This window comes from Diachasmimorpha longicaudata, chromosome 1, assembly GCF_034640455.1.
Source record: "Diachasmimorpha longicaudata isolate KC_UGA_2023 chromosome 1, iyDiaLong2, whole genome shotgun sequence".
NCBI classification, from domain to species: Eukaryota; Metazoa; Arthropoda; class Insecta; order Hymenoptera; family Braconidae; genus Diachasmimorpha; species Diachasmimorpha longicaudata.
The window spans coordinates 11534694-11562649 of NC_087225.1; the positions used below are offsets into that span (position 1 = coordinate 11534694).

A 27956-nucleotide genomic window follows, 5' to 3' on the forward strand; every position below is an offset into this window, starting at 1 on the left:
TACCTCTGTTGCACCTGTACGGCTTCCGGCTAAACATATCCCACGCCGGATGATTTTGTACTGCCTCGACAAGTCGGCGTGTGGAACGTTCCAGATTCCTGTCGAATTGTTGAACTCGTGATGATTTGCGTTATGCCCGGTTCGTTTGGTGCTCATAATCGTTAGAAGTTTACGATTGTCCCTCCTGCTGCGTCGGCCGTAAGACTGTAGCCGGAGTTTACTGACCTCCGAAACAACCCAAGCCATCACACATTAAGTCCTTTTCTTCTGCCGCGGAAATTGCCGGTTCTTGGATGTGCACATAACATGGCGGACATCTTCGCCCCCCCGTCGATGGAGTTATTTTCGCGCCAGAAAAATGGCGTTCTCTCAACCAAGCACCCACCGGCAAGGACTAAAGCCCTCTTGTTAAATTAGTTATAGAGTTATGTAAATGGCAGAGTGCCTTCAATATAACACGTAGAGGTAATTAAATATGGCCTGTTAATTATGAGGCCTTCTTCAGGCGAAACTAAATTGTGGAATTACGAACTTGTAACGCGCACTTTGTAAAACAAACAAGCTCTCCGAGCTCTGGCTTTCGACTGACCGCTGAAGCCATCTCGGGGCACAACATCTAATCGCGAGTCGGTTGATCGTCGACTCAGCGGCTACTCGGCGCCGCATGTTGGTAAACACGATCGTTCGGGAGACAGTTGATTATCGACACCCTGAGGTCGATTCTAAGAATTAATATATTTACATGTAGGATAAATAGAAGAGTTTAGGAGCAGAAAATACGAATACAAATGGATATTACGTAGAATGCGAATGGAATGAATAAATTTCGACTTTAGATGGGATTAAAAAAAAATTCGGGCTCGTCCGGGATTTGAACCCGGGACCTCTCGCACCCTAAGCGAGAATCATACCCCTAGACCAACGAGCCGAACATCGATAAAAATTTGTTTTCTGGGCCTTTTTAATTTACATTTATTATCTGTGAAACATGTGATAGTGAGGTAAATAACATGAAGGATTATCTTGTTTACAAGTACTTGGAAACAAAATGGCGCTTGTGGGACAACAAGACTTCAATAGGAGTGCTCTAACAATCGAAAACAAAAAGGTGATGTATTAATGATTAACATTAAACATCGTTGCCACGCATGTCTTGGTTAAAATGATTGTATACCGTATCATAAGAAATCAATGAAAGTAAATGACATTTTGTCAGAGAACTTGACGTAATGGTTTTTTCCAGGTTATGACTAGAAGTCGATGCATAAGAAATATTATCGATTTGGAAACGACTGTGGAGTACATTTTTCATATGATGCATCTGCATCTGTTCACACTTGTTTATCACCACAATCTGTGAGCGATAATCGTTATTTCGGTTTTCCAGGCATGGTACACTGGTCAGAGAGCTTCGAAAGTACCTCAGGGTCTGGTCAAAATTGTCGGTGAAGATTGTCTGAGTTTGGATTTATCATACAATGAACTGACATCGCTCTCCGCATTGAAGGAGTACATTCACCTTCAGGAATTAATTTTGGACAACAATGATCTCCATGACCTCAAAACACTGCCATACATGCCAAATTTAACTACCCTCAGCCTGAATAATAATAAGGTACAACTATGATATTTTGTAATTCATTGAATTGGATACCGGAGACCTATTGTCAGGGAGAGCGTTCCACATATTTTCACAACTTAATTTTGATAAACTGCAGATAGATGATATTGATATGGCAGTAGACAAAATAAAAGAATGCTGTCCCAACGTGATATTCTTGAGCCTACTTGGGAATCCAGGTTACCCAGATCAGCTCACGGATCCAATGACCAATGATGAAGCTGACTACAACCGCTACAGACTCTATGTCATTCATATATTACCTGGTTCACTGCGTTTTCTCGACTCTCGACCTGTAACGAATGCAGAAAAACGTGATGCCCAAACCCGCGGCAAATTTCTCCGAACAGTGAGATTCTCCACACAAACTGCATCGAATAATCATGATGAATTGGGATTTGATGAGATCGATTCTATCACAGATTTGAATTGCTCTCCATTACCAAAGACTAATCGTAGTCCACTTGATCATAAAGGTAAGGGTATTGATAAATATTATGGAATGGGAGGATTTTTCCTTGTCAAATGTCTGAAATCTATAAGAAATAATATTTATCAATTTAATATCGACTTCTATTTCCAGCTGCATTTGGTAAATGTCGTTATCGTTATTCCGGGAAGAATTCCGAAGGAAACAGATACATCTTGAACAATGATCTCTAACAATTTAACTCGAAGATTTCGACTGATCTGACAATACTTCAGAGGGAGATATTTTAGCTATGAAATATTATTTTTCATATAAGCTTTTTTATGAAAAAATGTACAGGTATAAAAGTTCATTTTATTCGTGCTCCAGTTACTCTGGTAAATGCACTAGACATTAACAAATCCATTCCAATGATTATTCCGCATAATTGAACTGATTAAATTTTTTACGGAAAAATATATACGAGAAAAATTGGTTGGTAACAATTGATACAATGCTCATACGTACAAAGTCCATTTATCAAATTTGTATGTAAATATCCTGAGATAATTGGTCCAATTTTAGCACAATAATTTCTTACAAATACTAAATATATAATTCCTTATCATTATTGGAATTGGCATTAATTCGTAGGCTGTATTTTTCCGATTAACCCTGTTATGCCTTAAGTATTTTCAAAAATTTTAATTTCAATAACTGTTCACTATTTACGAAGAGAAAAACCTCTTAATTTAAACAATTATACTATAAATCATGCCTTTAATCACAAATTATGGAATTTCAATTACCCAGTTTTCTACGATAATGAAACGATCTGGATAATACACTAATATTTTTAAATGTGTATAATTTTTATAATGAACGCATATTAAGTATAAATATATTATCTATTTATAAGTACAGAAATTGATTGAAATCAGCGGTATTAAAATTACCCCAAATACATGATTTCATTTATCCCTAATATGGAATGTTGAATATAATAATGATAAAGTGAATCGAATCATTCATTTACCCTTTGATATCATACAAAAAAATGGAAGCATGCTTTCCTCACAAAGGGAGGAAATCGTCCACATTAATATCTCTCAACCTTGGAATGAATGCCTGGCTGGAGGGACGGATTTATGAAGTACTTTTGGCCAAATTTATTCATCGCGAGAGATGATAGATAAAAAATTCAGGACACAGTGCTCTTTCCGTGATTGTGTAAATTGGGCCTCAGGGTAACTGCACCCTCGACCCAGAAATTTGGTCGTTCCAGCATACTCTGCCAGAGTGAGAGCTCTCGTCCAGTCGCATCCATCCAATCCACTGGTTTCCCATAATGTTTACCTATGGAGATTGAGAAATACTTCGGTAAATGAGAATTTCACGTAACGCGCGATTGGCGGGAATAACGATTCAGGGAAAACATTCAATCCCTTTGCCAATGGAATCATTGTACTCTATCCAATGCTCGATTTGATAATTTCATGTGGAAATTATTCAACATTAAGAATATCCAAGTCTTTTCGAGTAATTTACTACAGACTCTACTACAAATTCAAATGCATAATAAAAATTTGAGAGAAATCATGAATTTTCAGCGGTGCGTATAAATAAAAAATTACAGTACTCAACTGGGTACATCCATTCTATTCAAATCAATATTAGAAATAGCAGAGCTTTACTCACCAGTTCCCAAATTAAATCTAACACCTCCCAAGAACTCGTTACTCGCAATACGATCATGATCCCAAACAGTCAATTCGAGTCCACGTTCAGCCAACTCCTGAATACTAACATCTTTGTAAATAAAAGTATGACCCCAAACTGGCGAGCCATTAGATCGTCTAACGACCCCAGTCTTTTGTTTGCCTGATCTGCCTTTGTCTGGTAACAAATAGCTCTTGCAAAAGGGATCACATGTGCCGGAATTTTTGCCTCGAGTCTGCAAATTACGAGCCTCTTTAACGAGCACATGAAGTCCCCCTCGGCTCCAATTTTTCTTTCCCTTCGCATGACTCTTCTCGCTACTAGTATTCTCTTTCTCCTGCAATTGCGCCGGATCTGGTGGAACAAATTTGAGGCCAACAATAACTTCGCCCTTGTAAGCAATAGGATCGTCAAATGGCTCGGTTCTCTCTTGAAGGGGATACCACCTTGGCGTTGGATCATCAAATATTTTGTTCTCAAGCGGCATTCTCACTTCACCGAGAAAATCATTTCTGCCAAACATGTCCGAATGCCATACGGTCAGCCACAGTGTTCTAGTCTCCAATCCATTCAATCCAATATGGAATTTTAGTGTTTCATCGAAGACCGGATTCAACGTGTGTTTCTTTACTTTCGTTTTTCGCTTTCCACCCTTTGACTTGTCAGGGAGAAGGTAAACTTTCACGTAAGGGTCAGAACGATTTCTCTTTATGTCAACTGGTGCCAGATCTTTGCACTGGCTGACGTGCACTTCGAATGTTAGCTGTTTGTAGTCGTATTGGAGGGAGAATTCTACTTCACCACGGACTGCCACTGATCCACACCATCTGCCTTCACCGGCGCCACTGTACACCGATGCCATTGAGTCAGACCTCGCCTGGAAGCGATTGAAAATGTTAATGTTAATCAGAGGAAGAAATTAATATCCACAAGCTTCTTACAAGAATATTCCCGGAATATTTTCCGTGTGCATGGAGCGACATCCGGTGCGGGAAATATTTCTGATTCATTGGCGAATAGGTTTTCCGTAAAATTTACATAATGAAATCATTGAAAGATGTTGGAAAAATGAGATATAAATGTAACTAAAATGAAAAGTTCGACATATGGAGAAATTCAGGTAATTTAGAACTTAGAAATGGAAATGTCACGTTCTGTAAATTACTCCTTAACCATTCACGAAGGTATAATTATAGTTCAGAAAGTCTACTAGGGCATAGAGTTGTCCGAAATCGTTTCGTGTTCGAAACCTCTTCATGAAATACGAATATGTTATGAATAAGAATGAGAAATAAAATACATTCATTACTGGCAGTAATGCTTACCCCAAGGCTAGATAATGATGCCCGTGTATTCAAATGATGTGCCGAGTGTAGGCCTCCACGTTCCGTGTCATCAATATCCATGACTGTGCGACTGGAGGCTGACCTCGGGCTTGCACCTATTATTGGCGTGCTACACGCTTCAGACAAACTACTTCCATCGTCTGCAGCACAACATAAGAAAACATCTCCATCAATTTAATTATTTATTACTTTTTCTCCATACTTTTTTTGGATAAAGAAAAATTTATCGTGGAATTCAACGGTATCGCACGATAAGCTTCTGCGCCCATGACAGCGGTTGACGAAGAACCGTTTCGTTATTTTTGTTTCATAGTTGGTGGTATGGCTAGTACAAAAAAAAGGCTTTAGCACGCATTCCGAAACTCACTGGAATGGATATGCTCCAGTGAGCTCAGCTACCGTTCTATCGTTCGGTCACTGAACGTCTCTCTGACTGTTGAATTATCGTTTTACGTGCTGATGAGCACTCGCTTTCAAGGAGTAAAATTCACTTCATCTTTGTTTTCGTGAGAATTACTGAATTTTATAATTCCACGCCATTTCAATAACATGTCCTGACTGACAATCTACGAGAGTACTATAAAAACACCGATATCGTATGGTATTTATTTGAGAACTAGCGGTACCCGAAGTTGGACGGCCATCACTTCAGAACAAAATTAACATAAATACGCAACTTCGATGATTCATTTAGTTATTTTTTAAGTAATTTCAACACTGTTAAGGAGAGACTACTATGAGACTTCAGAGCTGCGGATGACTAACCCGTGAGGACATCTGAATAAAGGAAATTTAAGAATTTTCAATTTTATAAAAATCTTCTACCTTAACCGCAGATATCCAAATATTTGTTTTTTTTTCTGGTGTAAAACGCTTTTCTACTTCTGTACTTGAGCACCAGTACTTTCATTTGAGTCCCGTTTGACCTTAATTTACCAAGCATTTTAGAATGGTTTATTATTTCAACTTATCAGAATTAAATTTGAATCTCAGCAATGAACCGTTAGAAAGCATTTCAAAAATGTCAGAAAACGGATGATTTTTTAATAAAGATTGATGGAGCTATTAAAAAATGACAATTCATGAAAATTAGGAATTTTCTTTGAGTGAAACATAAGTGTTTGCCAAACTGTGAAGAATACTTGGATATCTTTAATTAAAATTGAACGTGACACTTTAACACAACTATTGCAAGAATATCGTACTCGCATGTGTGGGAATGATGCAGCATTGTATTCACAACTTTGAATGTTGCATGTTGAAATCATTTCGTTACTGAAAGCGTCAGCTGTCAACAATTTATCGTCATCATTTCCCGGATTGACTGACTGAACACGTACCCCTTCCCTTCAAATCCGTCTTCGCCAAACCCGTGATTAAATAGATGCCCTTGAAGATCACGAGATAATGAAAACCAGTGACTAGAACGATCAACAACAAAAACGAATAAATTTACCTGGCGCGAGCGAAATGGCTTGTTGTCTACGCGATCTAGAAGACTCTCTCTTTCCAGCAGCTTGTGAACCTGGTATTTGCAGTCCGGGGGCACTGAATGCCCGCTTTGGTCCAACGGTTCCAGTACCAGCAGCTGAATTGCTCAATGAATTCCGGGCAAAGCCTGGGGGTCTGTATCTCGCTGACTTGACATTTGTGTGTTGTGGCAAAAAATGATACATGCTATGTGCCTTATGCATTGACGTACTAGTCATAATATTGGCACCTCCAGTTGTATTGGAAGCTGGTAGTCTTGGTAACGAATTGGTAGCAGCATTAACACTGGTGGTCACCTGCATTCCCCTCGGTAGAGTAGTTGCTCTAGGATCTCCCGTGTACTCCAGCTCGTCCTCAGTATCTTCATCTCCAGCCGATGCCCCAGATTCTCCTTTGGTGTTGGCATCGGGCACCGATGATCTTCTCCTATTACTCCAGATCTTCTCTTCAATCGATCCCCCAACACTCACACCACTACCAGTACCGTTGCCCCCACCAATGGAGCCACAACTTCTCACCCTGTCCAACTGTTCCCTTGAGAAACTCTTCGGATTAAACAGTAGATCCCCAGCACTCCTTCGTTTGGCAGCCATTGCTAATGCACTTGCACTCGCGCTAGCATTAACATCGCCAGAACAAGCGAGAAGACTCAATTTTGTTCTGGAATCAGCGGCCATCAGTGCTGATTCAAAACTACCACGCCATGAGAATCTCTCATAATCACTTGCCTCTCTCTCCTCACCCTCTTGCCCAGCCGCTGCTGCCGGATGCCCGTTTATCAGCAACAGAGGATCGTGGGACTTTGATCTTGGTAGTTGAAAGTGACTCGTCGGGGCTGTTGAGTCAGACGTTGACTCGTCATCCTCGGTAGTTGATGCGGATGAGGGGGTTCTGTGGTGTTGGGAGTAACGACGCCAATTTGGATGGTGTTGAACTGTGGATGTGCCCTCGGATACTTCGTGCATCAAGGCCACCAGTCGTGAGCCAATGTGATGCATGACTTTAGCAATCAGTGGGGGACTGCTGTGAGGTGTTGATGAGGCGTCCGACGACACACCGTCACCCGTCATCTTCGTGAAGCTTTGCACCAGTTTCTGGTAGACAAAGGCTGTGTCTCGACCCACTGATGACTGTGGCTTCAGTGGATTCTCTGAGGATTCTTTTTCCTTCTCGGGAGTGTCAGAGTTCATATCGAATTTAGAAATTATCTGCTGACAACTCTGGGATATTTGTTCTTGAAGAGCTGATCGTCTACCACCGGCACCTTCTAAGTCGGAGCTTGTATAGTCTGAGCTGTCGTACGAGTCCGACCAAGTGTCCTCTGAACTCAGGTATTCAACAATCTCCCGCACTTGTTCGTCTCTGATTCCCGGTACTGTTTTCATCAGTCTTGTTAGCTCGTTCTCAAAGTAAACTAGTTGCGGTGGTTTTGTTCGATTTTGAGGGCACATTCTTGCTTTTGCGGATGTAAAACCTGATAATCTGGGGCTTGGAACTGGTGATGGTCCGCTTGAATTGCTTGCAGGAGTCGTTGGCTGGCCGTTAGAGTTAGCTACCATAGTCTTAAAGAACTGTCGCATCTTCGACATCATGAGATTTGTCTCCTCGTCACTGGACCAGTTATTAAAACTATCTTTTCGAGACAGTGAAGGATTGCTAGTAGGAAGACCATTTTGTGCATGGGATAAATCCGACTTTGTTCCTGAATCTTTCTTAGTTTGACTCGCCGAGTGATCCTTGGATCCATCGAATTTGGGATCGGTGGGGGACTTTCGATGCTGAAGGAGATCATCACAACTTCCCACGAAGCCAGAGTCCCTTGACTGTTGCTTGCCTCGAGTGTCACCAAAGGTAGATCCACTATCTGGACTCGATGAGGATGATGATGAGGTGGATGTGGAGGAGGATGGGAAACTGTTTAACTCTGGTTGAGGTGTTTTCGATCTCTCATCATCAGACTGTATGAGCTGTTCCATATCGTTAGTGAGAGTCTCAGAGGATTTGGCAAATGATGACTCACGAGGTTCGGGACTCTTATTATTCCTATCTTCAACGACTCGAGGGCTCTGAGTTCCTAAATTCCTCGGTTTCTTCTTCTTTCGTTTCACTGTGTCGAATTGTCCATCAGTTCCGAAGACAGGAGTCAGACCATCCTCAGCTCCATCAGTCTCAGTGGATGATCCCTCTGACTGTGTCTCCTGTGAATCCTGATTCATACTCAAGTCCTGAAGTGAATTCTGTGAGGTTAAATTTTGTGAACTTTGAGTGAGAGCTAATAAATTATCTAAAGAAGAACTGTGTGATCTACCAGTGCCCCTTGCTCTCACCAATCGCTTTCTCCTCTGAGCTTCAGGACTGGGTCGCCCCTCAGAATCACTACCCACTGATCCATCCGAGTCCCTCCGATCTTGATCAAAGCCCAGAAATTCCGATAGAAAATACTTCTCCAATCTCGATGAATTAGAAAAATCATTTCCTTTTTCTTTAATCTCATCCTGCCCCAATGACTCAAGACCTTCCGAATAAATTGATGATGTCTCCGAGAGACTATCCACTTCTCTTCCTGAATTACAACTACCAGAATTGACGTCACCACCGAGACCAAAGAAAAAATACTTTTCCAATTCCGAAGTGGATGGTGGCCGCTGTCTCTTCTTAAAATTCCCCGATCCTAAGCTCGGTTCAGCCTCACTCTCTTCGCACGACTCCTCGACAATCGTATGAAGTGTAAAGTCAATGGCCTGTCGATGATATCCTCTCAACTCCTCCTCCCTGTCCCCAAGATTATTGCACTCATCCTCCGAACTCTCCTCAGTGGCAGTTGCACTTTGTTCATCCTCATCATGTGACACCTCTTCCACCCACGAGTCATCATCAGCAAGACCCTCTTCCAGTATAACAACACCACTCGAATTATTCACATCCTTATTTCCTAAATGATCCGTTTTCTCTTTCTCCTCATTATCATTCTTAACATTAAAATTCAACGTATTCTTAACAGATTGCACATCATCGCTCTCACTTGCACTACCAACACTCAAGCCACTGTCAATTTCCTGTTCTTGAGCATTTGCACCCAGTCTTTTAACCATCAAGGGGCGTCTTGGCCCTTGTCCACTTCTCGGTGTATCTGTGACAGCCTCCAACGCCAGATGGTAGTAACCAGCCAATCCCTGCGGCGTTTGCGTATCATCGGGCTCCAACAGTGTTGTTGTATCACTAGTTATAACACTAACTGGTTGATACGTACCCTGTGTTATCATAACGAGACTTTTGTACTTATTGCAAGACCCAAAATTACTCGTTTTAACGGGCTGTTGTACGCACGATGTATTTGTTGGTGAAAATTCTCCATTCTCTTTACGAGTGGGCGGGCGTCGCTCGACTGAACGATACCGTGACTTACCCCGCTCCACCGTTCTTTCCCCACTACCACCACTACACTCACAATCAACGTCCTCGCTATCTCCCACCTGTATACCGTCGATTTTCTCGCCTCTCACTGTAACGTTACCCTCACGCATATCCGACTCAACACACGACAAATTTAATTCCCTATCTCTCGACTCATCATTGCGAGTCGATACACCACTGTCAATTATACCTGTCTCATTAGTAGTGAATTTCTCCGCAATGAAGTTTTCAGGTGTTTTGGAACTTTCAGTTGACCTCAATGATTTGCTATTGGGCAGTCGTACACAGCTTTTTGGAAATGGTGTTGACTTGTGGACAGATTCATCAGGTGTTCGGGCACTACCCTTTTCTGGCGTGCTAAATCCACCTTTGTTCAACAATTGTTCCACGAAAGGTTCTGGTGGCTTCACGTAACTCGTAACATCGTACTCATGAAAGTCTTCGTTCAAATTTAATTCCCTACCTCGCGACTCATCATTGTGTGCCAATACTACCCCACTGTCAATTATCCCCGATTTATGAGTGTCCGGTTTCCTCTCAGTAAAGTGTTTAGGGCTTGTAGGCTCTTTAGTTGGACTACTCAGTCCTTCGTTATTGAACAGTCGTAGAGGACGTTTTGGAAATGGTGTTGCTTTGTGCACGAATTCATCAGATGTTCCGGCACTACCCTTTTCTGGCGTGCTGAGCACACCTTTGTTCAACAATTTTTCTACGAAACGTTCTGGTGGCTTCACGTAACTTGTAACATCGTACTCGTGTAACTCGTCGCTGCTGAATTCACTAGTATTCGCTTCACTGCTTTCTGTGCTTGAATTTAATTTAGATTCTTTGGAACAGGCCTCGAGCCCCTGGGATTTGCAGGTGGTCACTGATACCTTATCACTTGCTTTTGATAAATTATCGTGAATTATCGGAGACGTACTGTTGGTTGCGTCGGGCGAACAGTGCGAGTGCATCAGGCTTGTGTTTGCCACCTCGAGAGAGTCTGGCATGACCGTAGAATCCCAGGATTTCTCTTCCGGTTGATCTTCTGGATTAATTAAAGTCGAATTATCACTCTCGTTGCTCTGATTGTTGCTCAGAGAGTAGACTGCTGGGTGTAACAGCTCCGGGTTTATGTTTTTAATCGATCTCAGTTGAACGTGATTGTTATCGGAGTAATCAATCGAATCCGCGAGGTATATTTCACCATCATTTCTCAATGGGTTTTTATCGTCGTGGTCTAGATCTCTCGACGTCATCCATTCGCCTGATGTCTCTGAATCGCCTGAAGTTTTTTCACAATCCAAATCTTTATCGATGAGTCTTATTCTACGAAGAACAACGGGTTGCTCGTCGTCTGACAGAGGAATCACTCGTTTCAGGGTGATTCCGGATTGTTGGTCTTGGCTCTCTGCTTCGTTGCTCTCGTCGATCTCTTCCATGTCATTGTCACTTGTTAGGGAATCGTCGTTTACAACGAAGACACGGGAGAAGTGATGGGAGGCAGACTCGTCGAGATCACTACTGTCGGCCGAAGATCTTCCTGAGGAACTGCCCGAATCATCGCGAGAGAGACAGAAAGCTCTTCTGGACTCGTTGTCCAGGGATGGATCTTCGGATTCTTCTGTCTTTTCTTTCTCAGAGTCTAACTCTTTGAAGGAGACTAATGTCTCCTCTAAATTGGAATTCTCTGCTTTAGAAGGCTCGGAGAGACTCTGAGCTGAGTCAGGTTTACTCAAGGTCTGGTCTTTGAATGGTGAATTGTTATCAGGTGGTTTTTCATTTCTGTCGGATCGCGATTTTTCATCGGGTTTTTCTTCTTTGGGGACGGCAGCTTCTGTCAGGCTTCCTTGTCTGATGTTGTCGAATTGACCTATGGACAATCCATCGGGTCTGAAAGTGAAGATCGAGGGGTCGAAGCCACTACTGGGCATTCTCGAGCCTCTTTGGACAGCGCCATCGAGGGAGTGGGTGAATCTTGGGTGCCAGGAGAACCATGGGGCTGAGGGATCACCTCGGAGACGCAGAGTTCCCTCTGGAGTTGCACTTCCGGTGATCATTGATGAGGCCGCTGCTGCGAAATCGCCGTTCCAGAGAGCCGCGGGAATTGGAACCGGATAGGGGACGGGGACAGGAATGGGAACCGGCACGGGGAGAACGTTTGCACTTGTGGAACCTCCGCAAGTCTGCAAAAAATTATTTTAGGTTTTGAATAAGTAGTTTGAATTAACTATGCCAATGCGTCATATGACGAGGCATTTATGATAAATGTGACAATTGTCCTCCCTCTCTTTCATGAGCGTCACTATTTGGATTGGCAAATTGTATTTTTATTTATGAAGAATTTTCTCATATACGTCCCTTTACCTTTTAAAAATATGTAAAGAAAAAATTGGGAGCATTCCTAAAACAAATTTTAAGGAAATGATAAAAAAATCAATTAACGAACCGAACAAGCAGCAGATCCTCTCCCAGGGCAGCAACTCCAGTCTCTAATGATTCCCCTAGTATTTCTACCGACGTTTGTAATGCCATCAATATTAATACCATCACTCAAACTAGTTGGCAGTGGTAAAGTACCACTCTCAAAGTAATCCCAATCACAATCCTCAAGTCCTTGTGCATGATTGCCCCTCGGCAAGCCATTCAAGTAAGAAGAGCCAGAGCAACTGCTATCAGCATCATCCTCCTCCCTCCCCGATGATGAATCCGAACTGATAAACACTAAACGTCGATAATCGGGATTGAGTTGATCCTGGCCGTGTGTTTGAATATGCCCCTGAGACGAACTGCATTGACGTCCTGCCTGGAGGCTCGAGAATTCCTCACTGCAGCAGGTTCTCGCGTGTGATCTGCCTCGTCTACGGGAACCTGTTACAATTATTCTCGATGAGTATTTGGCTAATGACACTATCACATGAAACTTGTAGGTCTGCGCAAACTTCTCTAGTAAGGCGCTAGTTATATATATTTTTTAATCATTCGACCTCGTTTTGGGCGAAGGAGTAAAAAAGCAAACGACACACCTGAGTGTCTCTATGTGCTCAACTGACTGAGTTGTGTTAAAAAAAAGAAGTTGGGGTATAGCCTGGCGTTGTTAGGTAGCGGTGTGTGCGCGGCCGGAACAAGCCGGCTGCTCGCTTACCCATCGTCTTGCCCGGTGCCTCGATTCATTCGGACGAAACATTTATATAGGGTGTTTTTTTAGTTGAGTTTTAAAGGAAATTGTCTCACGAAGAGTTAATGGTCCCATTAATTTCTTCATCTGAGGATGACATTTACTCACTATTTCATGATTTTTTTTATCCAACTAATCTTTAACATCTATCATTTTATTACCGGATCTGATAACTTAATAAAAAGAGTTCACCGACTTTTTTTTAAAGACTCTAAGTATCTTTAACAGTTTATCTTAGATCACACGACATGTATAAAAGAATGGTGACTTCAAAACCTGATTTGATTGGAAATTGATTGAAATAGATAATTTTTTTTTTCGGTTCAATATCAAATTTCAAATACAGACAAGCAAAGACTAAATGATAAAACAATGAGGGATAAACTCGATTCTTTTTTATAAGCAAAAAGTCTACATAATGGTTTACATCAAAAAAAAATTGTTGGATACAAATAGAATAGCTTAATGGAAATTGAATAGTACTTTGAGAAGTGCTAATGAAAACAATTCATGTCGTCTATCAACAAGAATGCCTCTGGAGAATTTAGTGGGAGGAATTGTTTCGAGACACCCGGTGTATACATTTACAGGTGGGCGGATTGTAGAGTGAAACAGTGGACGTTGCATTATTATATACCTATAGCACTCTCCGCTTGGGTCTGCCTCACCTGAGGTGGTGTATACACATTTGTGTAGCACTCGATGCAAGAGAGTGGACCTTTGCTTTTGTCTATGGATTTGGTATTCTCTCGATGAGACTTTAACGAATCCAACAACTCTTGATACTCTCTTTTTTAAACTAATTTTTATGTTAAGAGTTGTAATTGTCTGTTAGCCAGAAATAAAAGACGACAAATGCACCGATATAAAATAGTAGGAAGTATGTAGATACCACCACAGTCAGAACAAGTTGAAGGACTCGAAGGGCATCCATGATTTTGTCCCTTTAGAATTAATTATCATGAAGAGTCGCGATTGCTTCCACAATAATCTCTAATTTCACCTCTTTTTTAACCCCGACATTTGGCAAGAATTATGAACTGGATTTATCAAAGAATTTTGAAACTATTGAGGACAGTAAATACCTCAAAATCTTACAGTTTCACGTTTATGTGGAAGTCATTGATAAATAAATTGACAAGCTTATCAATATCTAGCGGTTTCTTTCCTTTACGCAATTTAAACGATGCTATCAAATTTTATTCCCATTATTATTCTCCTTTTGCTTCAAGTTCGATTTCCAAAATTGCAGTTGTGTAGAAGATAATTTCTGAGTTCACCTCTTGAATTAATTTCGATGTTTATATATTGTTAAGCAAAAAAGTTGATGAAAAAATCTCAGTAATGAAACTCTATAAATGCCGGAAATTGGTGGAGTTTTCTGTTAACAGTGAGCTGATTTGCAAAATAACTATGAATTTTCTCAATTGTTTACAGTGAAACGAGCGAAACGTTCATCGACACGGGGCGACACGAAGACTGGTCGCACCAGAATCAGCCTGAGGTGAACGAAATTCCACGTGGGGCTTCAATAATCGATTCAAATGATCCGGCAATGAGACGGGAAAGCAAGAGGTCTACACTGAGAGAAAAACGACCGAGTTGTCAAGCAAGTTTGGAAAACCATTTTTTTTTTCATCATCAAAAAAATATTGTCTTGATGCCAATCATGCAAAGTGTTTCCTGGGATGAGAATAATTATAGTTTCCATACCTTGGGCATCGAATTGTCTTCGTCTACGGAGTATCGTCCTTCCTTGGGTGGAGGCCCCTGTTAGTCTCCCAGGATCACGGGATAAAAAGTCCTCGTGTGGCTCATCTTCTCCAGCACTTGTGGCACTGTCTCTTTGTAGTGGCTGGTCAATTGAGGTCCCTGGACAACAGTGACTGCTATCGAATAATCGGACTTTGCGGGCTAGGTCTACGTAACCGTGTAATCCGGATTCACTTAATCTGAAATGAAGTTATTGCACAATTATTCATATTCAATCGTTTCAAATCCCATTGGTTTTTTATGAAGTTAAGACATTGCCCGGAAGATTATCTTTTAAATCGGCTGTGAAGTCTGAAATAGCATGACTTATCAGACAGAACTTTTGGAAAACTAGAAAGAGTCTTTTATAGGCGATTTAAAACGTCCAACGTGCACCGTAAAAACGCAGATATCTCGATTGTTCTCAAAATAAAAAAATAAGTATCTCATATTTTCCATTATATTTCCATAATGCATTTTTTTCACTAAAAAGAAATGAAGCAATGAACAACACAATTCTGAATATTCACTGATTGACTACCTCACTGCACAAGTTTCTTCAGACGAATATAGGAAGGTGAGAACGGATTATCAAACATTTTATTCTCACCTTATGCTCTCACTACCACTGCTCTCATACCGCGTACTACTATTAGACTCTCTTCTTGTTCTCGTAATAGCGTCTCTTATTCTCTGCGATGATATAGATGACTCGCCACTCTGGGTTTTTCGTGGTAATGCAGGCGTTGGTTCACTCTCGCTTTCACGTGGACTGTACCTGGATGAACGAGTACTGAGGGGGCTGGCTTCCGGTGACAGATGCTGTAATTTCAACCAAAATTATATGGCTGCTCAATTTTTTTCTCAGTTATTTTCTGAGCAGAAGATTTTGCAATACTTACGCTGGAGGAGCGACGATTTGGTGCGTCGTCTGTGTCATCAGTGTTGGAAAACTCTTCCTTCGAATACTTTCTGCGAATCTGTAAATTGAAATTGAGTCATCCAGATATTATTATTACGTCCGAGTAACGGTTTCTGTATAACCATTCGATCTTTTAGTTATTATTAAAGATATTTAAATGCTTTTGACTCAACGCCAAATATGATTCTGATCTGAAGAATTTAATAATTGAATTTATTAGTTGCATTAGGTTTTAAAAACTAGAGCATAATGTGTATCCAATTATCTCTCCCTACTTACCACTTGTATTTCCTCACTCTTCTTGAACAGATTCGCATCAGGCATATTTTTAATATCCTCAATGGTGACCCCAGAAGTCTCGAGGTCACTAGCAGTAGAAGTATTCGATGTATCCATCACATCACCTGAAGACTTTTCACCCTCTCCAGAGTCTCTGTCCTCCGAAGAGTCCCCAGAGGTGTGTTTTTCGTCGTTCGAAATATCCTTGACATCATGGCACTCTTCAATGACAATCTTCTCATTTGCCATCCTTGAAGTTTCGGAAGTACGTCGGCTCTCGACAAATTTCTCTTCGGCTTTAAAATCCTCTTGTTTTACTTCTTTCACAATTTCTTGTTTCAGATTTCCCGGATCTGGATCTTCAAGAGAAGGCCCTAGTTGTGGCTTAAGCAGTAATAAATTCTCTTCACTCTTCGGAACCCTTCGGAAATTAGTTGGAGAATATCTCAGACGAGATTCTTCCCGCTCCCTTAATTCTTTCCTTATATTGGGGCTAGATTTTGCTTCGAATTTTTCTCGCTTGAGTTTTTCGTCCTTAAATTTATGCGCGAGTTTTGGAATGAGACTGGGGATGTTGCTATCCTCTCTGTACCTCCTCAGGTCGTCTGTACTCCCTCTGTATCTCTGGGGAATGAGCGAACGTCTCGGTGACTCTCTGGGACTACTAATGTCCTCGAATTCCCTTGAATTTCGTCGATAAATCGGTATGTTCGATTTTCTCTCTCCATATTTCGGCGACGCTTTCGATTCGGGGATGATTTTTTGCAAATTCTTCCCTGTCGGTTTCGCTAGTGTACCACGAGCTGGGGCACTATCGTCTTCGTTTCCATCTGGATTCGATTTATTCCTCAAGTTTAATGATTCTGTTTTAAGAGCCAACACCTTATGCTCAATTTCAGCCTTCAGGGATTCCGCATGTTCTATCTTACACTCGCCACTGGTGCGATTGTTTCTACTTAATGGGAGACTTCGATAAACTCTGAAAGCTGGAGATTTTCGGGAAATAGTCCATCTGCCCGGTGGTCCTGAAGGCATATAACTTATAAATACAATGTTCTCTACCATTGAATAATGAGCACGTACCATTGATCGTCCAAGCGCGACGTATACTCCTCTTTAATATATTAATCGGTGAATTTTTCCTGACATCATCCACTGGTAACGCAATGACTGAGGCACTTTCAACTCTCTTATTTCCATCTCCATAAAAACCACTGCAACAGAAAACATCGATAATATTTGATCTTTTTCCGGGAAACTTCGGAGAGAAACATAGTCGTTATTTTGCACTAAGAATCTTGGAATTTCAGAACTCTGTGGTTCTAAAATTTAATGAGCAAACATCCTGGACAGAAATTAATTCATATCAATGATTCAACCTGAGTCTGTAGTGTGACATGTACCACTACACTAGTTATTTAAATATCAGATTGTAGGTCATTTTTCACATTAAAAAAGCGCATAAACCGGAATGACATTTTAATCTTCTGATTCATCATTGAAATTGACAAGAAAATTTCAATGAATTGTTAATAGATATTGCAAAAACTTCACAATTTTTGTTCGAAATTTCAGAATTAATTTTCGAAAAAAAGATTGTAAAAATCGATAACTTCATTCCGAAAAGTGGAATTATTTTTCTGTTCCGAGAAGCCCACCACTCATTATCATTACCCCTCAAATCGTTATTTCATCATTAACGTAAAGCCCCGCGAGCGTAAGCTGATTTCCGAGTTAAATCACTGTTACCGTAATCATAAACATCACTAAAATGAAAATCACTATACCACGCAATCTATTTCAAACTTCTCGCCCTCCTGCTTCTCCCTCTAATTAAAACAATCTCGCGATCGTTAAAAAATCGTTATCTAACATCTCCCCAATGTTCTCCATCGATTAAAAATTCCACCGTCATCGACCAGAACTTCCTCGTAACACTCTCACCGTATTCAGCCCTCCCAGAATGGCTAAAATCCCGAGTAAATCGTTGATACTGCTGCCCGACTTCCACAGAACTCAATTCACCTCAGTTCAAAGCCTCCAGCAGCCGATTTCTTCAATCGGTTCCCTCAGAAACCGGAGGCGTCACGAATCTCGAAAGACTGTGGCAACAACCATTCACAGGGTACCCCATAAATGAGCAAATGAAAAAAAAAACTAGCGTAGGTATATCACCAATGCCAAATAGGTAGTGTATGAAAATACAACCGCCGACGCCGATCTCAGGCACACGGGTAAACCCCGCTGGTAACCCGCTGGCGTCGTCGAGGTGCCTTTCCCCTCTATACACGTTTCTTTCTTTTCTCTTACCAACTCCCTCTACTCATACAAAACCTCCTCTTATTCCATCGTCTTCCCTCTCCTGCTCCCACCTCTCAGTTCCCTCCTTTTTGTCCGAAGGTAAAAAAAACCCTTCTTCTTTCTGCTCTTTCACGATTTCGCTCTTTCTTTATGCTTTTTTTCCTGTTAAGGATATCCAAGTATCTTTCACAGTTCGGTACAGACCATACTGTAGGTTTAAGCATTTTCAATCATCAGATTTGCCAATTAAAATAGTCGAGAAGTTTTTTCTTAAATCCTCCATACCCAGGGTCATTCATATTACATTGCTCAGTGTTGAAATTTGAATGTTCATTTGTAGTTTTAAATGACAAAATAATTGTAACATTCCCGGAAATTTAGATGGAAATGAATCTGATGAGTACAAAATTATGAAAACATTACCCTGACTTAACTCCGGCTTCACTAGCACTTTCATGAAACCGTGAGTACTTATTCTCATTCATCAAGTGTATTGAAACGTCAGTGGTACTTTTTCACTGCATTGTTTCATTGCAAATAAAACAATTGGGTTCCTGAAGTCTCCAGTTTCCGTAATTAAAGCGTTCTCCTCGAACTTTGAAGGGTAAATCCCCAGCCCCTTATCAATCAGCTTTCCTCCTAGCGATCCGAATCAATCCATCAGGCAGTTGATGCCAGTATTTTGTGACGTCAGTGGTGAACAGGGCATGACCATAAACCGTAGACAGTACGTGTTTAGTTGCGGATACACTCTTCGCATAAGGATACGCGACATTGGTTTGTCTCGCTCGAGACTGGACTCTTAACCCACCTCTCCCTCTGTACCTCCTGACTCTCCTGTACGCACACAGTCACATATTCACGTATATATCAGCGGGTAGATCTGCAAGCAACTGGTCAATGCTTTTACATATATAGGGTGTCCACGATGAATCGTAAATTCCAGGGAATTAGTTTAACAATTTGTGATACAATTTTATGTTAAGTATAATTTCACTCTCTCTCTGGTGACAGTTATGCAGGATCTTCATGTTCTCAAATGCTGAGAATTGATCGACGATTTACCACCGGAAATACCGTTGCCTCGGTGTCGCGGAGGGATCTTGCATTGAACTTTGTCGTGCGTGATTGCCGTTAGATCATTGGGTGGTCGGTTATTTCACTTGAATGTGGATTAGAAACGTTAGATACGAATTATTAAGTTCCAAACCGGTGACATGAGATTAATCGACTCAATTCTATGATGAGTTTTTGGAGATACCTGATATGCTAGGGCGGATACCGGATTTTTCGTGATTAGATTTTTTTATAGAACAAAACAAGAGCTATGAAAAAAGTCTGGAGGAAAATTTCGCCATGTTTCTTCTGTACTGAGATATCCGGTGAAAAGGACATACTGATTTTTCGCTTTTTCACTTTGCTTCTGAATGTGTCTTGAATAATTTACCTGTGTTTATCTTCCGGCCGTCGATTCCCACGGATCCGCTCCATGTTCCCGGGAATTCACTCTCGTTATCATTGATAGAACGACCCGCAATTGTCGAAGTGAATTAGTTGTGGCGATTTTTCATGTTACTCATTGTCAGGGGAGTATTGGAGATGGATGGACACCCTGGATGATAATCCGTTGATTCACTCGTTGTAACAACTGTCAAGGTTACACATTCACGCGGAGGTAATTAGTAGCCGTCATAGCTGACGATATTCAATAATCTTACTGAAGTAATTGTCGGATTTGTCCACGTTAGCGAGCGATAAATGAATGTGCTGAGTAGACGTTCTGTTGGAATGCACGAAAAGTGTTTCAACGGACCATTGGGGACAGGTTTGAGCCGGTTCCCGGCAGCCCTCACTGCTGAACGCACCTCCTGGACTGGAAGACTCGGGACAGCAGAACACAACAGTCGCTCTGTCTCGAGGAAAAAGCACTTCTTAACGACATCACGATAAATTCACGGGAAATTTGATTTTTCCGTTTTCCAGTGATATTTGCAGATTAGTGGGCTTCTCGAGGGCGCTAAGTACTTCGACGAAGACATTTAGAGATTATTTTAATGCCAATGAACTCAACTAAACTTGTTTGTCCACAGTTTACATAATAAAACGAACAAAATTCTTGTAACGGAATAAAATGCTACCTGTTGCGTTGGTACGACAGCCTCTACACACCTGACTTCTTTTGGGTTGAGTACGCGCATGTGCTTTCCTCAGTTCAGCCAGGGGCACGTGGTCAACCGTGAACCAATGACGTCTCGAGATGATGGCCACGTGAATGTTCGAGATTTCAGGTAGATATGAAACTTCTATTTGGAAGATTTGTTTGTAGAGTTTGGAGTGAAAATCTACAAACATTTTCCAGGAGTGTCCTTGATTTTTCAGGCTGTTGTTAGTCTTCAGATTTTTACCGAAAATTAAAAACTAAGAATATTCAACTAGTTGGGCTCCATTTTCTACAGTGAAATGGTCCTCTACTTTTGTAATCGAGTATGAGGGCCTTCACTTGAGTCCCATATGACCCGGATACCAATAATAAAGTATTAAGTCTTGGAATATTTTGTCATGAATTTATTATTATAAATTTTCAGGTTTGAATTAGATATGCATATTGCACATTAATATAATTTTTTCATGTGTCGGACTTTTCCCCAGGCGTTATAAATTTTTAGTAATTTCAGTCAGAAAATTCCAATAATATCATGAGAATTGTATATAACGTTTCTAGATTTATGCTTATTCTGATGATAATTATCCAATTAAGTAAATTTAACCGTGAAGCGGTGAAACTCAATGATTTCATGACGAACTAGAAAATTTTTTGCTGAAGATCTTCGGATCGAAGTGAAATTTTCATAACTATTATTCGATGCCCCTGGATATAATAACATTACTGGCGAATGAATCTCCTCGGTAATATTTACTCGTAATACTCTGTGAGCAGTGTTGGGCAAGCACATGACAGGACTTAAAGCCAGTCATAAAGTGTGTAATTACACGGGAATTTTTGATACCTATTTGGCGCCGTTCATAAATATATTACCAAAGTAATCTGTTCTTGTATTTTGGGGAGATCAAGCGTCGCAACTGTAAGTAGCAGGGGTCAAACAGTAGGAGGCCAAAGTTATCTGTTGCTCACGGGAGAGGCAAGCGAAAAAATAACTAGGGTCAAAAGTGAGAGGCAGACAAGCGGAACAATCACCAAGGATGTTCCGCACTGATAGAAAAGATGGGACGATTTAGTGGCTGTTAACGAAGCTTCTTAACCATTACTACGATATGTTAATGGTTAACGAATCGTGCAAATAATTCAGGACATGTAAACTTATTCACTGGATTATTTTTTCTTTCTAGTGACGAAAAATACTGCATGTGATACAGCGCTAAAAGGACTATCTGGCTGATTGCTCACTTTCCCTCGTTTTTAACATAATATTGGAATTCCGCACAAGATTTGATCGTAAGTTGAATTCTTTACGCTCAAAAATTGAAGTTACGTATAGTGTTCATGACACGCCTATTTTCTATGCAGTGAAATTTCATTTTTTCTGTATTCCTGCAAAATACTTCTCATCACTGAGGCAAAAACACAACCAATATGAAATTAATAAAACACAACACATAATCATTTACTTAAATTTATTTATATTGCTGAATTTGAATGAAATTAGAAAATCAACGATTACCAGAATTAAACTGCATTCGAAAAACAAGAAGTACACTTATTTATCTAGACTGACTAATAGACTAAAAAATCTAATTTCATTTGCTTCATTGTTCGCTTTTCTGATCCCCAGGCTGATCAACGTGTCTCCTCGATTTTAATAATTTACAATGATGTCAGTATATTACGCACCGAAAATCATGAATTGTCATTATTTTTAGAAAAATATTTTTACCTCGTATTTCCATAAATCACCAGTTATTACACAATGATACTATGCATGTATGGACGATGCATCCTTGAAATAAAACACACAGACAGGGAAATATGAGAATTCGTTTGTAAATAGTTAATAATTTGACTCCATGACAATTCGATTGCAATTTTTTTTCCAGTTGTGAGGAAGTATCTAAACGTTTCCATTCAAATACTAACCATGTATACCATTTGTTTCCGTATTCATTCATACATTACATTAATTTACGCTCTCTTCACACTCAAAACATTTCGTTTTTCACGCACTACAAGTTTTGATGATTGAATTATGAAAATTACGGCCTCATACCACATAATGTCTCATTAACAGCATTGATAAGTGTCCTTGAGTGTACAAATAAATTTATTCACATCAAAACTACATAATTGAGATTATGGCGAATGATATTTGAGCATATACCCATTGACTCCTCATTTTGATTGATTAAATTTGACAGCAATAGCCTCAATTGCATGTCCCTGTACATCAAGAGTTTTATGAGAAAGAAAATGTATTCAATTATCAAATTGATCAATCACTGCAGTCACACAGTAACTATTTTTAATTTCAATCGAAGAAATTATAATTGGCCGCAGACCAAAGGGTTATTCAGTACTCATGATTCATTATCGTGATTCAGCTTTCGTTTTTGGTGGCCTGAAGGCCTTTAGTTTTTTCGTTTTTTTCTGTTTAGTTGCACCTGAACCCGATTGAAATGCTTTCCAACTGTCAACACGCGATTGTCGAGATTCTTCGAAATTTTTCTGCCACTCTTTTTCCATTGCTGCTTGCGCCTCGGCACTGAGTTCCTCTTCACGCTTACGTTTGCGCTGTTCCGCATCTCTCATTGCTAATTCCCGTCTAGCAAAAATTTTTTTCCATTAGACAGTATTCTACGAAATATTCTATTGGGGGAATTGATTCAAAATAACTAACACTCAAAGGAGTCTTCTTAGATTTCTCATCACTTCGTAGACAAACATTAAATGTCTCTCGGGCACAAGAAAATTTAGTTTACGGATTATAAAGGAATATCTCGAATATAAGCTTTGAAGTTATTACCTTCTACGTTCCATATCTGCGAATAATTTCATTGTCATCACCCATACAGCATGGCTGTAACCTTCTTCACTCTCTTCCTCAAGTACGGGAACAGCTGCACCCTCTTTTCCTTCTTTTTTCAATTTTTTCTTCTTCTCGGCTATCTGTTATTTTTAATTAACATTTTTATTGTATTCAATTTCACAACATATCTTTTTAATATTAATTCATAGAATTCGAATCTCTGAACTCGAAACAACAAAATCTGATTGGACGACGGAATAATTATTTAATATATTGGATTCAATTGATACGCTCAACGACATTTCGATTTTTTTACTGTCTTTGAAATTCTTACCATGTGATCTGTCCGTGCTTTCGCCTCTTCGATAACATCCATGCACTTAGCCCGTGATTCTTCGTTTTCCAGAGTTTTCCAGGCTTTATTAACAACTGAAAGTACGAAAAGGTTTGGTTTAATTGTTAAGTGGCAGATTCGTTGAAGTCTTTATTCCGATTTCTTACTTTCGAAAGCCTGTTGAGCTCTTTCTGCATCATCTTGATTTTTGTCGGGATGCACCAAAATTGACATCTGTAATAACAACAAAAGTTATATTGTGCATATTATAATGTTGGTGGAGGCCATGAAAATATTTTGCCAAGAGATAATGTTCTTTAGAAAAAAATTATTTCTCTCAGAAGAGCCATAGCCCAGGTCAGTAACTTTTAGTTACAATTATATTGACTTTCAGGATGATGCTACACACGACCTTTGCCGAATGTTGTGAAAAATTATCAGCGTTTAGAAATATGACGATGGTGGGGTGTGACGAGTGACAGACGTTGCTCCGAATTCGTTTGTTATTGTTGGACTTTTGCCCCGTGGCGGATGGGCGTATTCGCTTATAAAATCGCGTATAAAATAAACTGAGTAAGATTTTTTATATTTTTTCAGGTACTCCATCATACCGGTTAAGAACCGTTTTTTGTCATTGTCAGTGTCAACGGGTGTAAGGTACTCACTCGACGATATTTCTTCTTCACTTCTTCAATCGTTGTAGTAGGATCAATGTGAAGTACTTCGAATGGATTCAAGTTAAAATACGATGATCCAGGACGCAGGAGTCTCTCAATTTGTTGCTTTGGTGTGAGTACAGCATCACGTTTCTCAATTTCCTTAACCTGAGAATCAAATTCACGTGTCAATTATTCATCCTGGTGAACAAAACTACCTAAGAGGTTAGGCTCCATGTCGTTCTCGCAAAATTATCGAGCCCCAGAATGAAAACACTCAAGAAAAGGGGACATCAGTGTCTAGAATGCAAACTTGGATTGTTTTGCTAATTAGTAATTTGTTATTCACGAATATAAACAGAAGAGATAAATACAAGTGACATTTTTGGAACTTTTTACATCCCTTTTTCATGATGTGGTGAAAACAAATTCGAGAATGTTCTGAGTAGATAATTGGGAGGATATTTTACTAATTATTGAATAATTTATGTTTTGACTCACTTCAGTGTAAAATTCGTTGAACTCATCTTCCTTCTTTTCTTCGAATTCACCTGATATACTCGAGTTGGAAGCCGCCATCTTTGTTACGATTACCTCACCCCCTCCCGGAGAAGAGCGAGAGAGGGGAGAGAGAGCACATCACACTTCAACGACTGCTGCCCTCTGCAACGTGTGAGTTCTTTTATCCAAGTCATCAAGAGAATCCTTGGAATTTTTAGTAGTGTAAACATAACTTGAACTTTGAAGATTGACATCGGAAATGGGTAACTAAATGGAAATCAATATAAACAGAAATATTCTCCGTTGATTTGCGCTTAGTCTAGTGTTATTGACGGTAACCAATTTGCAAATGGCGAAATGAAACTGAGTCTTTGTAGAAAATTAATGTTTCAAAGCCCAAGAGATAATCGAAATTAAAAAATAAATTACTCTATATTATCTCCGGGGTTATTATCTACTTAGATTAAACCTTAATTATTTTGGAAGTATAATTTTTTTAATGGAATGGAGGAGACTATATGCTATATGGTATCTCGTATCTTTTCAAACCTCTACGAGGTGAAAAATTCAGAAATCGTTAACACTTTAGGTTTGAACAATGGTAAATGATCAAAACACAATTCCAAGTCCGTAATATAAATTACTATGAGTGTCAATATTTGATAATTGTTTCAACGTATAAATGAAGCTCTAATTTAGTGGCTAAAGTTCTCGCATTCATCAATGATTGAATTTATATTAAAAGCTTTCGCCATTTTTTTTTCTCGTTATATCTAACGACTCAACGGGAGTTTATTCATACTCTATAATGTTGCTAATATCGATCGAATCAATACTTAATTAGCTGAATAAAATCAACAAATGGCTCATGACACTTTGAAGGATGAAGTTACGAGCCATGAGATGTATTTCATAATTTCATCACGTCATCACGTGTTATAAAACTCATGTGCATCATTCGAGTCCATCGATAATTATGAAAGAATGGATGAGATTGCGTGAAACAGCAGAAAAAAAAACATAAATAGAGGATTATGCAATCGTATTCCTCCAATTTTATTTAATTTCTCAAATAGGGAAATTGTTCGCTGTGCGAACGTGACTTCGAAAATTCGAAATAATTATTTCTTTTTATGACTAGAGTGGACAACATTAGTTATCTTCAAAAACCAGCTTTTGAGGCATTAACTTGTCACTTCGAAAAATTGACATTCTTGAACTGGGATCATTCGAAAGTGATAAATTGTAGAGTTAATTGAATATCCATTTAACGTTAATTGAGTCAAGGTGTTACGTGAGATACTTTAATGGCGAAGAAGTTATTAACAAAATTAGATTCAATTTACAATGTTACAGATATTGCTAAACATTGAATTAAATTTTAAAAATAAATTTTCCGGTGCGTCCTGAATTTGGAAAAAATTTAGTATTACCGGAGCATCCCGTGGGGTGGAAAACAATTTTGGAAATTTCTCCAAAGTAAACTCCAAAATAATTTCTCCTAACCTGACATGACATTTGTAAAAGTTAAATATTTTGGACTTGACAGACATAATATATCAGACATTGAGTTGAATGCGAACAGACAAACGTCTAAATTGAGGAAATAGAAAAGAAACAAAGTACAGCATTAATTCAATATCAATTCAACATTAATTGAGTCAAAGTCTTACGTGATGTGCTCCTAATAACAGAGGCATTTTGAATTACATTGAGATCGAATTTGCGATTTCACGAACATTTCAATCGATATTCCAAACACAACTAGTATTTTTAACCTCAAAGCAACGGCAATCAACGAATTAGCATAATTATATGTTCGAGCAAGAAAAATGAAAATTCGACCTAGAGTATTATACCGTAGTATCCCTGTGATTTTGTTCAATTTCTCAAAGATAAAGATTATTCTTTCAATGAATATTATTCAACAAAGTAGAAAAAAATCCTTAAATATGCAAATAATTATCGCCTCTCGTGACAACGTAGGAAATGAATTATTTAAAAAATAGATTTTGAAGAAGTGACTTGTAATATCAAGAATTCTCCATAAATTATTGAAATTCACTACAGTCTTCCGCATAAATCTGACACTCGTAATCTTATTCTCATGACAATATGGCCTAACGACATATTAATCATCCGTTTTTTCAAACAATCGGTTATAGGATGTACTAACGGATTTGAATCATTAAATGTTATTAATAACTTGAACCTTGTCTGTAAATGTAATTTTTTATCCCTCCCAGGATGCGCAACTCGCAAGGTCGTCTATCGTCCATCGTCGATGTAACGACCATTACGAGTTGAATTATCCGGGTGTGTGCGTGCGTTTTTATTTCCTCCAGCTAACTGATAGTTCCGCACTCTCCCCGGACCTCTCGCATTCCCTAAAGAGGAGAATTCTTTAATGGAAGGAAGGCCGTTTGTAACAACTCAATGTCTTCCTTCCCCCGTACCCCTAAGTCGTAAGTTTAAAAAAGACCCTCCATAGACCTATTACATCGATTTAATTGCCACCGTGTGGTGTCTTTCGCACGCTAAAACTCTTACGTACAAGTGATGCACAGAATTCTCATCGAATCCGTTATCTTATCATCTTGTACAATCGTTAGAGTTTTATTTCGAAGCACACGAGCTGATAAAATAATTCAGGAATGGAAATAAACGCACAGAGAAAACCGTTGATAACGATTTATTGTGTTCTAGATGAAGAGACATATCTTGAGGAGATTATTCAGAAATATACTTGTCTCATAATATTTTTCAAGTACGAAAGAAAAGTTGGTTTATCGAAAATCGAACGATAACAAATGGGACATGGTTCTCGTGAGAATAAGATCAATACATATTATTTCAAATAAATTAGCTATTTAAGTGCGAAGCGGTACAACGATTAACTTTTTACGCTGCTGGTAATTTCCGTCAAAGTAACACGGCCACTTAAAAATTATAGCAACCGTCTTTTCTTAACTGAAATTTATTCATACCACTGCAATAGCTTCCAATTTACGTCCCTCTAAATTGAAATTTTGAAATTCCCTGATGCATATTCAAGCCCCGACCTACGTCTTC

The 27956-nt window shown here is 39.5% G+C and overlaps 3 protein-coding genes and 1 non-coding gene across 5 annotated transcripts; 1 reads left to right on the forward strand and 3 right to left on the reverse strand.

The window, feature by feature from the left end:
* The first annotated feature begins 839 nt into the window (after nt 1–839).
* On the forward strand, nt 840–2562 carry LOC135173057 (leucine-rich melanocyte differentiation-associated protein-like). The gene is made up of 4 exons (XM_064139654.1): nt 840–1108; nt 1388–1615; nt 1719–2097; nt 2205–2562. The coding sequence occupies exons 1-4, from the start codon at nt 1049–1051 to the stop codon at nt 2282–2284; spliced, it is 747 nt and encodes a 248-aa protein (XP_063995724.1). The 5' UTR covers nt 840–1048; the 3' UTR covers nt 2285–2562.
* Trnap-agg (transfer RNA proline (anticodon AGG)) lies at nt 857–928 on the reverse strand. Its single transcript has one exon. It is a non-coding gene; the product is annotated as a tRNA-Pro (tRNA).
* Nucleotides 2386–20553, reverse strand: LOC135172888 (uncharacterized). 2 transcript variants are annotated; one of them, XM_064139390.1, is made up of 12 exons: nt 20133–20553; nt 19862–20062; nt 17197–17327; nt 16114–17138; nt 15815–15892; nt 15523–15734; nt 14874–15112; nt 12432–12853; nt 6552–12168; nt 5075–5235; nt 3729–4626; nt 2386–3386 (listed from the first exon to the last, which is right to left on the reverse strand). In XM_064139390.1, the coding sequence occupies exons 2-12, from the start codon at nt 19903–19905 to the stop codon at nt 3232–3234; spliced, it is 8982 nt and encodes a 2993-aa protein (XP_063995460.1). In that variant the 5' UTR covers nt 19906–20062; nt 20133–20553; the 3' UTR covers nt 2386–3231. The 2 variants fall into 2 exon arrangements, with proteins under 2 accessions (XP_063995460.1, XP_063995451.1); XM_064139381.1 differs by having other exon boundaries at nt 19862–20553.
* A 1477-nt stretch (nt 20554–22030) lies between these two features.
* LOC135173036 (dnaJ homolog subfamily C member 8) lies at nt 22031–25041 on the reverse strand. The gene is made up of 6 exons (XM_064139620.1): nt 24885–25041; nt 24393–24551; nt 23895–23961; nt 23728–23822; nt 23391–23533; nt 22031–23189 (listed from the first exon to the last, which is right to left on the reverse strand). Exons 1-6 carry the CDS (start codon nt 24960–24962, stop codon nt 22955–22957), a joined length of 777 nt encoding a protein of 258 aa, XP_063995690.1. The 5' UTR covers nt 24963–25041; the 3' UTR covers nt 22031–22954.
* Nucleotides 25042–27956: the final 2915 nt, after the last annotated feature.